General features: G+C 39.6%; 5 protein-coding genes across 5 annotated transcripts; 4 read left to right on the forward strand and 1 right to left on the reverse strand.

Moving 5' to 3' along the window:
• Window positions 1-995: 995 nt before the first annotated feature.
• Window positions 996-3,368, forward strand: BDB00DRAFT_906929 (major facilitator superfamily domain-containing protein; the record flags this gene model as incomplete). The annotated part of the gene is made up of 9 exons (XM_053128609.1): window positions 996-1,335; window positions 1,484-1,572; window positions 1,662-1,769; window positions 1,907-2,011; window positions 2,106-2,123; window positions 2,211-2,349; window positions 2,419-2,673; window positions 2,774-3,043; window positions 3,148-3,368. The coding sequence occupies exons 1-9, from the start codon at window positions 1,101-1,103 to the stop codon at window positions 3,366-3,368; spliced, it is 1,440 nt and encodes a 479-aa protein (XP_052979669.1). The 5' UTR covers window positions 996-1,100.
• A 3,129-nt stretch (window positions 3,369-6,497) lies between these two features.
• BDB00DRAFT_370746 (uncharacterized protein) lies at window positions 6,498-8,318 on the forward strand. Its single transcript, XM_053117111.1, has 4 exons — window positions 6,498-7,045; window positions 7,137-7,237; window positions 7,325-7,907; window positions 8,100-8,318. The coding sequence occupies exons 1-3, from the start codon at window positions 6,748-6,750 to the stop codon at window positions 7,892-7,894; spliced, it is 969 nt and encodes a 322-aa protein (XP_052979670.1). The 5' UTR covers window positions 6,498-6,747; the 3' UTR covers window positions 7,895-7,907; window positions 8,100-8,318.
• A 225-nt stretch (window positions 8,319-8,543) lies between these two features.
• BDB00DRAFT_370637 (uncharacterized protein) lies at window positions 8,544-10,812 on the forward strand. Its single transcript, XM_053117110.1, has 8 exons — window positions 8,544-8,951; window positions 9,015-9,078; window positions 9,162-9,340; window positions 9,415-9,491; window positions 9,558-9,690; window positions 9,755-9,916; window positions 9,988-10,140; window positions 10,215-10,812. The coding sequence occupies exons 2-8, from the start codon at window positions 9,038-9,040 to the stop codon at window positions 10,427-10,429; spliced, it is 960 nt and encodes a 319-aa protein (XP_052979671.1). The 5' UTR covers window positions 8,544-8,951; window positions 9,015-9,037; the 3' UTR covers window positions 10,430-10,812.
• A 15-nt stretch (window positions 10,813-10,827) lies between these two features.
• On the reverse strand, window positions 10,828-11,984 carry BDB00DRAFT_906944 (MIR motif-containing protein; the record flags this gene model as incomplete). Its single annotated transcript, XM_053128610.1, has 6 exons — window positions 10,828-11,027; window positions 11,115-11,170; window positions 11,284-11,550; window positions 11,630-11,720; window positions 11,795-11,894; window positions 11,981-11,984. The coding sequence occupies 6 exons, from the start codon at window positions 11,982-11,984 to the stop codon at window positions 10,937-10,939; spliced, it is 609 nt and encodes a 202-aa protein (XP_052979672.1). The 3' UTR covers window positions 10,828-10,936.
• A 54-nt stretch (window positions 11,985-12,038) lies between these two features.
• On the forward strand, window positions 12,039-12,747 carry BDB00DRAFT_370954 (uncharacterized protein). Its single transcript, XM_053117112.1, has 2 exons — window positions 12,039-12,310; window positions 12,412-12,747. Exons 1-2 carry the CDS (start codon window positions 12,164-12,166, stop codon window positions 12,646-12,648), a joined length of 384 nt encoding a protein of 127 aa, XP_052979673.1. The 5' UTR covers window positions 12,039-12,163; the 3' UTR covers window positions 12,649-12,747.
• Window positions 12,748-13,777: the final 1,030 nt, after the last annotated feature.

Here is a 13,777-nt window from a genome sequence, read left to right on the forward strand (position 1 = left end):
TAAATGCTTGCTTGGATCCCCTTCTTTTTGAAGCGTGTAGAGCATACAAGTGCAATAACTGATCATACCAAGTACAGTGATCCCCCTCCAAAATTTAAACTTAAAGTATGAATATAAGGGATTGTGAAAGTTAATAAATACTAGGACAAACTGCCATGTACGGATATTCTTTATCCAGACACATCTTGATGTTACATGTATTATGTATCAACGCTCATGAAATTGTCACTATAATGGTCACGTAATCCACGCAGCCTTTATCCGATACATTTATCTGGCCGAATGGACCTTTTTTCCACATATTTAATACGAAGAGACAATGGATGTTAAAGGAGCACCCAGTGAAGCAGAGACTGCTTGCCGCCCAGCAGTACCATTGAAGACGAGGGAAACAATGTATGTATCACGGTAATACTGTTTTATTTGGCCTTTGATGGAGATGAAAGAAACCATAACTAGTCTCCCTACCAAGCAACGAAAGTTACGTTACAAGCTTCAAGCAAAACTGTTCGCTAGACAAAGCTCTTTATATGATTCTCGTTTGTAACATTCAATCTTATTCAGTTCAATTGAAATATGACATATAATGTGCAGTGCTTATTTTCAGAGAAGTATATATATGAGGGAGCACTTTTTATTATCACCCGATAAGGCTTCAACCCTGAATTGTCCTTTATAAGTGGAATATACGAAGATGTGCCATTCCGAAAGATTTGGTGAAGAAATTAAAAAATTGAAAGTTAGCGCATGTGAAATTAAGGAGGGGGTCCACTGTTCTGCTCCGGTTGTCCGACACCTGCGAATAATCAGACAGAGGCGACACCACTCCTCCTTTTTACCAACGATGGACCTTCACTGTTTGTTTATGCAAGGCCCCTATCATGCATGCATAACACTGTATGCTTTTGTTTATAATAACTGGGAACAAACTCGGTCCCTGTTTTTCGATATTTAAGACTCATCTTTTTCTTCCTTCGCTTTCCCCCTTTCACTCACTTTGATTTCTGCTAGTACAGCTGCCACTTTTAATTCTATTTCTCTACTTAATATCATCATTATAATACTCCTACCGCTTATAACAACATACGCACGTATAAGCAATGAATCATACTCATGATGAGAAAACTGAGGCTGGTGTAAAACAGAGTGACGCCCAATATGACCAATACGTTGTGAGCTATGTGGCAAATAGTACCTCTCAGGACAACATCGTTGGACGAGACTTCTCATCCCATGGCGAAGAAATACGGCAGTTGACATGGAAACGTGATTTTCGAATCATGCCTCTTGTTTGTCTCTTCTACTTGTTTTCGTTTTTGGATCGAGTCAATATTGGTAGGGAAAATAATTGTAGCGATAACGAAAGAGTTGATGTTCGATCAATATTGCTCATCTAGCCCCCAACCCCCCACCCCTTCCCCTCCTTCTTACACACTATCTATTTACATTATCATCGCCCTTTATCTTCACTCTTATCATGCAGGAAATGCAAAGTTAGCTGGACTGACCGAAGATACGCACATGACTGAAAGCGAGTTCAACAGTGCATTGTCTATATTTTTTGCAGGATACGTAAGGACCTTATAATATGCTGCCAGTACCTTTGATATCCAAAAGAAACAGATGCACGCAGTAGGGAATTTAAGTAACACGGTTTTTAGATTGTTTTTGAAGTACCCGCTAATATGATGCTTAGCAAAGTTGGCCCCAGAATTTGGATGGCGATTTTGATGGCGGTGTGGGGTACTATTATGCTATCAATGGCAGCCGTACAGAACGGAACGCATTTGATGGTTGCCCGATTCTTTCTTGGTGTTGCTGAAGTAAGCATTCGGTGTAGTTGAGCAAAAAATCTTGTATTGTAAACATTCAAAGTTTGTAAATTGATGCGCCTTATTTTTGACAGGCAGGTTTAGTGCCAGCTATCATTTTCTACATATCCATTTGGTACACAAAACGAGAGCAAGCTCGACGAATCGCTATCTTCTATGCTTGCTCAACCGCTGCTGGGGTAGGTCTCTATTACTCATTTACTGCTATGGACTCCTGTCAATGAGTAGTATCAACAAAATTAAGCGTGATCTATTTAATTATTACTTTACTAGGCTTTTGGTGGAGTTTGGGTATGACTATACAGCTCCCATACATACATGTAGAGCAAGGGCAGTTTCCTGTTTGACAATTGTTTAACTCCGGTAATGATGACCTAGGCATATGCGATTATGTATATGGATGGCTTACAGGGTCTCTCAGGATGGCAGTGGATCTTTATTATTGAGGCTATTCCTACGCTAGTCATGTCGATCATTTGCTTTATCTATTTACCTGACTTTCCAGAAAATACTTCGTGTAAGCTTGGATATGAAAATGACCATGTAGGTGAATATTATCTAAAATGCTTGATAATAATACATATAGTTCTAAACGCGCAAGAACGCAAGATTTTTTTGGATATGATATCTGTCGACTCCGGCTCAGAGAACAGTGAAAAGTTTTCTTGGACGCAGTTCTTTGCAGTGTTTCGTGATTGGCAAACATACGTGTATTCACTGCTAGCGTTCTGTATCATCGTAGGACTATACAGTGTCAGTATGTTTTTACCCACAATCATTCATGGATTGGGCTTCACAGCTTTGAACGCCCAGGCATTCAGCAGCATTCCATATGTCGTAGGTAATGATAACGATTAAACTTTTACGAAAAATGTTACTCCAAGTGTTGTAACTTAACGAAAAATTCTACTCTTATATTGCGGGCAAATCTTTAAAAACAGCTTGCGTTTTCGCCACAATCAATGGTATCAGTGCTGATAAGCGGGGAGAACGCGGCATCCACATCATTGTACCTTTGCTGGTTACAGCTCTCGGTTGTACTTTGCTGATAACTTTAAGAAGCGTGCCAGGCCTATTTATTGCAACGATCCTCACCGCAACAGGTGTATATACGTCTTATGCGATTGTTCCACCTTGGTTCACGAACAATATAACTGGTCGAATGAAGCGGTCCGTCGCTATTGCAGCCATCAATGGCTTTGGAAACATAGGTAATTTATAATCAACCATCCATGAGCATCAGAGTGAAAAGGAAAGAAAAGAAGAACGTTTTCCTGGGAAAAACTAACAGGAAAATTGAATCCGTATGTACTAGGTGGAGTAGTTTCTGGGCAACTGTATCGTGCAAGCGACGCTCCTCATTATATCCATGGTCATGCAGCGTTTTTAGGATTTATAGTAGCTGGTGTTGTAGTCGCTGCATGTCTTAAGGCAGTGTTTATATACATTAATAAGAAACGTGACAACATGTCGATCGAAGAGCGTCAAGCGGTTATTGACAAAAATGATGAGCTATTTGATAAGGTAAAAGCATAATATTTCATGGTATATCGCACTTACAAACACTGCATAGTTGGTTACTAATGGTGCTCAAATCTTTTCTTTATACTACAGCATCCCGATTTTAGATACATCACATAGATTATTATTCTTGCTACATTTCTTTAGACTCTTTGCTTATACTACAATATTACTTACATATCAGGGACTGCTGGTATTCTTTTTTTTTGCATTTGTAAAAAATAAATATTGAGGGATGTTGATCCACTTTTTTGATTCTACCAACATAAAATTTCATTGACCAGTGTACTGTAATTTTGTGATGATCATTGTAGATCTAAGCTGTTCACTATATACTTAGCTTTCATTGCAGTTGTTGAGAGATCAATGCAAGAACGCAGATGGGTGATAATGAGCTGTCAGATATTTAATTGGATCAAGTGTACTCCGCCTGTTGTGTCAATATTTGCTTTGGAATCAGCAGCTTAGTATCCCAATGGTTGAATCGAAGAAACAGCCAACAGACTCGTCGACAATAAATCCGTCACTCTCGAAAACACTGTAGTAGCATCAACTTATACTAAATTATTACTTTATATATCTAAAGAATACCGCATCATCAAACCTATATAGCTTCTTCAATAGAGAAAGATGTCTATATATTCTTGTTAGTGTTATCGTCCTCTTCTCCTGTGTCATCGCTGGTGTAGCTATAAAAATGTGCTATTTTGGTAATAATGATTTAAAACGGTCCGTACTATTGCAAAAGAAAAAAGTGCAAGGAGTACACTTACGCTAATAACAGAATCCATGTCTTTTGACCAGCTCCAAGGTGGCTAAGGCAGAGTATATGTTCCAAGGTTGTGCCAAGGTTGTGCCAAGGTAGGCGGAGTATTTGTTCCAAGGTACCTGAACGACCTACTCCGCCAACCTTAGAACAAATACTCTGCTTTAGCCAACTTGGAACGGGTCAAAGACATGGATTTTGTCAGGCGAAGTACACTTGATACAATTAGAATTCTAACAGCTCATTATCATCCATTCGCGTTTTGGCATCGGTCTCCTAACAACTGCAATGAAAGCTAGAAGTATATAGTGAACAGCTTAGATTTACTATGATCATCACAAAATTACAGTACACTGGTCAATGAAATTTTATGTTGGTAGAATCAAAAAAATGATTGCTACTGACATAGCTACAATGTTAATTTTTTTATACATACATATAAAGTAGCTCAATTGATATTTTGACTTGATAATAACAAGATTAACTGTATAATCTAAGACTACAATAGAATGCTAACTGCACTTGATATTCAAACCAACAACTGCTGCATCTGTAATATCTATTCCACTGAATCAATCGAAGGAGTTAATGCTTCTGATGACGTGTATCATTTGGTAAGTGTATGACATCAAGACGTTGCCTTATTTAAAGGTGTCTGTAATTTAGAATACAGTGGGAAACATTCACACAGATTCAAGAGTATCTCAATCAAAATGGCTCTGACAAAGCTATGTATATTTAGCAGTTCAATTGTAAAAAGGCTATTGTCAATATAAGGTCATCTTATCGACTTTTATATTATACACAAACTAAAATCCTAAAGCTTGCTCCTTTTCGGCAAACCTAAACCTATAGCTGGTGTACTCAAACACTCGTTCCAAGTACTGCATCTAATCTTTACGATACCAATCGAAAGTCCCAGCATCTATTAAAACCTACTATGCAATGACGTGTCAAGAACCCAAACACGGCATAGTAAGATTCCACAGATTGTATTGCAACCATAAATCCAGTGTCCAATGGAACTTGATCGAACTCTTGGGGCGGTAGAAAACATAGCCCCAGTGAACTCGCTCCTTGAAGCCAGATGTGACACGCAGCGAAGCGAAAAGGCGGTGTATATATCTTAAGCAGCCATCACCCGTATAGAAACCAGTTGCGAGAACAGACTCCTCTCGTATATAAAGTAACAGTATGCAAGTATTGCTGTTTTATATGTAAGCTTAAATAATACTGCAACTGGCAAAGTAGAGTACTTACCCCCGGGGCATGGGGGGGGACTTACTCTTTGTCCTAAAGAAAGTAGAGTACCACATACTATTGTAAGGGATCAAAAATACAGTAATTAGATGACGTTGTTAGTTTCTAAATAACAGTACGCACAAGTACTGGTGTAAAGAATGGTACTATGTACTGCTTGCTTATTTACATCTTCACAAAGTGGTTCTTGTTCACTGCTTCGGCTTCAAATTTGCGTCGTTTATCGTCTTAACGGCAAGCGACTCAACCTCTTCATATGAGCCTCGGGGGAAAAACCGACTGTATTAAAAGAAATTGAGTGGAACATATATTTTAACGGGTTTAATAATTAATCGTTCTGATATTACATTTAATAATAACCAAAACTTCTTTCTCGATACGTTGCACGGAATGGAGCTCTTGATGAAACTACATCCTGTTTCTTATCGAAACTTGCATTATATATTACTGCGTCAGGTTAATATTTATAGTGGCGATGCTTGCTAATACAATGAGGAAACGGAAAGGAAGTATATTGGATCCGCTATAAAGTATTTATACTCTATAACAAGTGAAAAGGCGTCAAGTTCATGTATAATTTGTTCACTTCTTACTTCCTCTCAATTAAAATGATCAATAACTGCCGTACAACAAGAGGGACTGTATATAATATATATACACTGATGGCCCATTTCAGATCTTCCCTGCATAGATACAACTGCAATGTGCACTAAGTCCTCGGTGTTTTCGATACTTTCGGTATCATTTGTCTCATACATGTTCTCATGATCATAAATAAAAATCGCAACTTTTGCAGAAAATCATACAAGTTTTGCTTTAAAACGATTGCCGTACTCATTAAGTACACAGGCTATTGTAATCCACATATATGTATGCTTTATGACATACATATACTATCGCAACAATACATTAGCTTCTTGGTAACAGTACAATTGTTTCGTGATGCTACAAAGGAAGTTGCTTGACTCTTACGCACATCCATCGCTTTCATTGTTTCTTTCACCAAACTCAAGAGTCAACTTGCTGACGGTGTAGCTGATGCTTCACTGTATCAGTCACTAAAGGCTTAAAATTCTGTATATGTACATTTGAGCAAATTTTACTTGAAGCTGACTTACTTTGCACACTAAGCTGTATTGCAATACGACCGTTGGGCGAGGTATCTTTGGCATGGGCATTTGACTAGACAAGCTCACACTATAGTGTATGCGATTATGCAACTTTTTCAAAATTACATACAAGCAGCGTATGTGGATCAAAGAAGACAAGCGTCGCTTTTCAACTTCTTGCTAAAATTATAGCATATGTCAAAGTTTTAGCGCAATGCTTCCATGTATAGATATACTTCACTTTTAATGAGAATAGGTTATGTTTAGGCAGCATAAATTTATCAAAGAAACGCCGAATCCGCAATTAAATATTTTTTCCTCTTCTTTGACCTCTGATTATTTTGACCCAGCCTTATTGATCGATTCCATGCATCCGCAGGAAACTTCGAATTCTTCTCTCGAAGAAAGCCCTGTCGATCCACAACAGAGTGCGATGCAAAATAAACAACCGGAGACGGAAAAAGACAGCATGCTGTCTGCTATAAATTCTGGCAATCCCATCGAAAAACTCAAAGGAAGAATCATTGCTACGAACAAGCTGTTAAAGATCTTGGAAAGTACGCGTGATGGTATGTGAACATTTTGAAGAACATTTTTTGCTTTGACAATCTAGCATTTGTAGCTCTAACCTTTTTTTTTCTACCAAAGATCTTAAAGAAGAAAAAAACCGCACCGCTGCTTTACAAGATCAGTTGAAACAGCTGGAAACCTCCAACCTGCATATCAATCAAACTTTGACAAATCGTGAGGTAAACTGCGGGTTATCGCACATGGACAGGAAAAAAACGTCGAGAAGTTTATTCATATCGACGCTAACATGATTTTCCCTTATCTAGATGTATATCAAGCAACTGGAAGCCGCAGCAGAGGACCAATCAAAGAAGCAGCAGTCAAATAGTGCAGAAGTGACAAAGTTGAAGAAGGAAGTGGCATCTTTGAAGAGCACTAAAGAAAGTGTTCAAACCTCGCATCGATCGCTACAAACCGAGCATATTACACTTAAGAAAGAATACAACGAACTGAAGAAGGAACGAGATGAGCTCGAGAATAAATACGACGCCTTAGAAGACGACAAAATGGAGCTCAATATCAATTACGAAATGTTGCAAGGCAGTTTGAACGATTCAAAACAAGAAGTCTCGAAGATGCAAGCGGAAAAAGCAGAGCTCCAGGAACTGCATAACAAAGTCAGTCAACTAGAGGCCGAGCTTAAAGAAAGAGACCGCGCTCCACCACCTCCATCTCCACAACCACAGCCACGACCGCAACCACAATCAGAATCACAGCCACGACCGCTACCACAGTCACGACCGCAACCACAATCACACCCACATCTCGTAAGAGAGCTTAAAAAACGAGCTCTGGAAGTTCAAAAGCTTTCAGAAGAAAAGGTAAGCAAGTTGTAAATGTGTTTAAAAGGTAGTACACGTATCACTGACAGCGATCATTTCTTCTTGTTTGTGTAGCGTGTATTGCAAGATCGATACACCGAACTTCTTGTAACGAACGCACGCCTCACTGAACGACGAAGAAACACTAATTTGGTACGGAAATATGCTTGAAAGCGAGTTTCTGCCTTATACTAACGACTAATGCTTTCTCGTGGCTTAGGCTCCGTATGTTTCCGATTTTGATGCGTCCTCGCCGTCACCAGAACATAGCGATATGATGGACTCATTCGACGATGATTCTGAAAAATCACGAGAACCTGTATTGCACAAAATTCCTCCTTCTCGACCGCTATTAACCGCAGCCGCCACGCCTTCAGCGGGTCCAGTATCCCGGCAGGCATCTCGACCGCTATTAACCGCAGCCGCCACGCCTTCAGCGGGTCCAGTATCCCGGCAGGCACCACCACAACCAAAAGAAAAGCCAAATACCCCAGTGAAAAAAAGACAACCTCCCAAAACCAGACTCGAAAAAATTGCTGGAATGCGGTTACCGGGAATCGCGCGTAAACGAAAAGCAGAAGAAGCAACCACCACTGCTTCTACTATTCCTCCGCGACCGCTGAAGAAGCCCACTGTAGCTCCACACGAGTTAATCAAAGGTAGAAGCCCAGAATGTAATACCAAGAAGAACTGACATGGATTGGTGCTCACGATTATTGTTTTGTTTTGTTTTTTTGATTAAGTTGTGGATACTTATGTTCAGAAATTCTCAAAGAATGCACCCGAGGATACCATCAACGAATTGTCTGCATTGGCCGAATATATCACAAAAGTACAATCCCACCCTTCAAATAAGAACTCTTGCACACATCCGTTATTTGAGTCTATTGCAACGATCTATAAGGAAAGCAGAAGTCATGCAAATCCGGTACCAAAATCGCAAGATGCAAATATCGAACCTCAAGTACATGGTCTAGCGGATAGCATATACCTACTATCTCCCTCGTATATCGACCACAAAGAGCGAAACATTGCGTGGATGGCTTTTGCATACTGCACTATACATGATAAGGTAAACTACTGTAAATCAGATTATTATCAATAGTATCTGAATGACTAATAACCGCTTATCAAGGCATTATACCCAAAACTCGTCGAATGGGCTACCAACCAAATCCGCGATCATCTCAAGAACTCAAAGATAAGCTTTGCTTGGTATGTTGTTGCTGACGTGGTTATCTTCCCAATTACCTGTATTAATCTTTCTGCGTGTGGTTTATAGCCGTTATATCCGTCTATTGGCGATGTTATATCGACGCATTGACGATCGTAACCGCATGGCTGTGTTATGCTACGATCTTGCTCGAATGGCTCTTTTGAAGGACAACCTCCCGCTTTTGTTCGTCAATGTTGCACTGGTGTGGCGCGACATGCTGATGTTTAACGACAAAAAGGCATTAGGTAAAAGAAAGATACACACAAAGATGAAAAATCTGTACAACACAGTCGCTAATAAGTACTTCTTTCTTCGGTAGATGGCATGCAAATGATCACAAAGGTTATCCAAAGCGCGTGTGCTGACTTTTGTCAGAACGATCCAAAAATTACACAGGTAATTGAAGAAGATGAGTGTGTGTTGGTACTTTTGCGAAAATATACTGATGCGTTTTCCCCTCAGACCTACAAACTTCTCGTAGAGTTGTGCGGTTGGCCAGCCTTGAAGGAATCAATTCCCTTGCCACGACGCCTTAAAGAATTTTCTGGGATTCTTCTTTCAGACCTATACAAACAACTTGCTGCTGTGCAACCAGGTATGTATAAGAATCTTGACATATAATTATCAGAGGATAGAAAGTTTACGCTGCCTGTATGTAGTAGATTCATTTGACGATCTGCGAATCAACATGGTCAAGGCGTTTGAGTTGACTTATTACCGGATCAATGATTGGAAAATTGTTTATGAAGACTTTATATTACCTGTCCTTTGGCAACATATGAACGATCCACACCTTGCTGACACATGTTTGGAGTTGATGTGTAAGAATTCATGTACTTGGTGCTTTGGCGATAGAGCTTTTGAATTAATATGCAAAGTATGTTACTATTAGGCTTACTTGTACGAACTGGAATGTCTGCACAACCTTGTGATCAACCGCGGCGTATCCGGTCGGCGGCGGCGAGAGAACCTGAACATATTGGAATAATTACGATCAGAAACAAGCTGAAAGAGGCTCTTCATATCACTGCAGACTGCTCAGATGGTAAGCCATAGGGCAAAGAATGGGTTTTACCATCTCGTGCTATCGATGGATCCTAACTTTATATCTATTTTTAGACGACTTAATTTTGCAGACAACCGCAGCAAAAGGCCTCATGGTGCTTTCAAATGAGCAGATACAGTTAGCCCTGCCAGTTGTCATTTGGTATCAAAACATCCCCGATCGCGTTCGTCAACAACTACCCTCTCATTTGGAACAAGATATCCGCACACTTACTGATGTTTATAAAAGAGAGATCGAACCCCTTGTAAAAAGAAAAGGCTCAAAGTAGCACTGCATACGTATACATATTTTTAGCATATTCCCATCCTCCATAGTTTTCTCATTCATTCGCAGAAAAGAAAAGAAAAAGTTCATTGTACAGTCAAATATATCATTTTTTACAAAAAATTATCAGCAAAGTTATTGAATGCATATGCTTGTAGCTTTTGGTTCTGAGAGTTGAACATGGTTTAATGCAACCGGAGAACGCGTGATTAAAGTATTTGTCACACATAACGCCCGGGCTTCATATTTCGAGGACAGGGTAGTAGAATCTAGAATCATGGCGTAGGGGCACATGCGAACCAACAGCTGTAAGAGATAACTAGTATATATGTAGTCAAATAGGTAATAGGTGCTGTCGTAATGGAGGAGACTTATATAGATGATATGCAGCAAAGAGGTAGCGTCAATATTACCAAACCATTTTATTGATAGATGTGTACAAAGTATGAGGGGATTTATTTATTTTTGATCAAAAGATTTACTAAAATAATCGCAAGGACAGAATGCGATTTTATACAGCTTGCCACTTGTCGTTGTCGTCAGTGCCAACGTAGCCAGTGACTTCGAAATGATCATCACCCAATTCTTCTTCGTGACTATGACTGTAGATAGATTATGAGTATATACAAGATGGATAAAGAATAGAGCAAACTATTCGTGATTTGTATCAAAAGAAAAGTATAACTTACAGCGTCTGGCCGGTCATGACGTGACGGATCACGATGGGAATTTCAAGGTGCCAGAGCTATTATAGAATGTTATAAATTGATTAAGGTTTGTTCCCCGTTGTTATGGCTCCTTGCCATCGTATAAGGTAAATATCTAATCTAAGCTCAAACCCCAAAAAGATAAACTTACATAGTCCTCAGGATCATATTCGTGATCTGGGAACGCTTGGAGCTGCCAGGTGTCATTCTCGTCTGATTCTTCTTCACTGCCAAAAGCAGTGACTTCTTGCTGGCCAGTGACAGGGCTGGCAATATCAGGATGGGAGTGGAGGTAACGACCTGAGGCAACATGTAGGAGACGGAATTGGTCATCAAAACCGACTTGGTAGCTCATTTGATCTTCTTGGCCAGCAATGGGAAGGACGAGCCACTCACTCTCATCATCGCAAGTATAGACCTACGTACAGAAAACAATGTTAGTTGAACGTTAAAGATACCAGATGATTGTACAGTTAGTCTATTCTTTAATTAAATACCTTTTGCTGGCCACTGCCCTCTTCATAGTTATCACCATCCTCAGAGTTAAGGAACTTCTCGGTAGCATCATGCTTCAAGTAAATGACGTTACTGGAATACAATTGTCAACTGTCGTTCCATGGCGCAAAATCTTGATCATCATATCCTCAAAGAGAAGTACTTACCCATAGTGCACGGTTCCATCTTCGGGACGGGAGCCTTTTTCAAAGTCGTTCTCTTGTTGCTCCTCTTGTTGCTCCTCGTATACTTCTTCTTCGCAGTCAGCTACATAGTAGTCGAAGAGTATCTACTGTTAATCCGTGTTTCCTCAAGGATTTTTCCTAATTTATGACACTATTTTCTCTACTTACACATGTTTTAAGTTTATAAGTGAAATAGAAAAGAAAACCAAAAATTGTACATGCACCAACGCCAAGCGTCCTTTTATGTTCTTGAAAAACACTTGTTGTACAAGCACGGCGGCGGATGTCAATGCCTGTAACAGTAAAAGCTGAGTTTTCCTTCGAACCCCCAAATCCCCCTTTCAACTGGGGATGGGGAGATTATTTAGCGTTGGCAACCACACAACCAAATGGTGTTTAATGGCTTGTTTTCTCTCTTGCCTTGCCACGTATGCCTTCGGCTATTCGGCAAAAGATACCTTTCAGAACACCTCACAGAATCCCGCTCTATTCGTTTGTGTAAGTAATACAATATCTGGCGAGGTGATACCACTGCATCTACAATAAACAACTTTATCTCACATAATCACAATGGAATAATGATATATGGTACATGCAAGCACAGGTTACTCTGTTGCTGCGTGCGTGTATGCAAGAGGAATAAGAAGAAGTTGAATCTTTCATCGGCTGTCTGGAGGAAAAAGGAAACTGGATGGCCTTTACTATCACATTTGGTAGACTTAATCACAATTATACTTGAGAAAGACAGCTGTAACATGGAGTATCGGTTAAACGCCATCTTTTTACCCCTGTTTTATGTGGCACAGTTCATCCAGAACCGAGTTTTATATAACTGAGCCATGAATGGGCGGTAGAAGCACGTATTGTATCTTGTCAACTACCAGAATTGGTTCTTTTTAACGTTATTAAGCAAAACAAAAGTAATGATAAGCTGCTCTCATGCCAGCAGCTGTGGCAATATGTATTGGTACTTTTTGTTACTATTAGGCTTAAAACCTGCGTTGGGAAATTTACGTCATGACATCAAAGATTAAGCGGTGTGTTACCGTTGCATTAATAGGTACCACTAAAAACGTTCATGTCTACCAAATATACGCGCATTCTAAGGTAAAACCTTCTCCCAGGACGTGAACTTTTCCTGTTTCGCTGTTTGTTCTATCTCTTCCACTTAAAAATACCGAATCATCTTGCTTTGTCACTGCAGTAGCATGTATTATAACATTAATCGAATCATCGAGTCAGTAGTGTCATATTTTCAATATTTACAACTCGATGATGGCGGCAATAACCCCTTCGAGCGCGCGGTACAGCAAGTTTGCTTTACGCAAAGGTATTGAGGTATATGTGTCTCTCAGAAAAAAACCGGTCCAAAAAGAACTAAAAACACTAAACACACCGGTAATCTATCCACTACACATAGTTGTGTTAATTTCATTAGACATAGTATTTACATCATAAAGATATGTCTGAGGCTATGATATTGACACAAACTTCAATGTACGCAGTACGATTGATATAAATGTTTGTTACAGGATTAAGTCGGACATGTTAGCAGCTGCTGAAGACGGCGCGAGGCTCGACGACATCACAGCTATTACTGTACAACAGATGAAGTTACTTTTCATTTTTTATTTAGAGTAAATTGGTGATAAAAGAACAGAATATATGCTCGTATAGACATAGCAATATAACTGTGTATGTTCACCATTATAATAAAGACATTGCGCCTTGTGTTATGCAAGATGAAAGTTTCGGAACTGCTCAACTGCTTCCGAACCATTTTGAAACCAAGACTACGCTGAGCTTTGATAGTGTGGTGGTAAGCTGCCAAATAATACGGCGCTCGAATTTTTTCCTTCCATTTCAATGTCGGTAACCCTATAAACGGGTTCAAAACTTGAACTGCTGTTATCATCTGCTCCTAGTCTTTCCATTTGATATATGAGAATAATGAACCTGTTTTTT

Source organism: Zychaea mexicana, assembly GCF_025766255.1.
Source record: "Zychaea mexicana strain RSA 1403 chromosome Unknown BDB00scaffold_36, whole genome shotgun sequence".
NCBI lineage: Eukaryota > Fungi > Mucoromycota > Mucoromycetes > Mucorales > Lichtheimiaceae > Zychaea > Zychaea mexicana.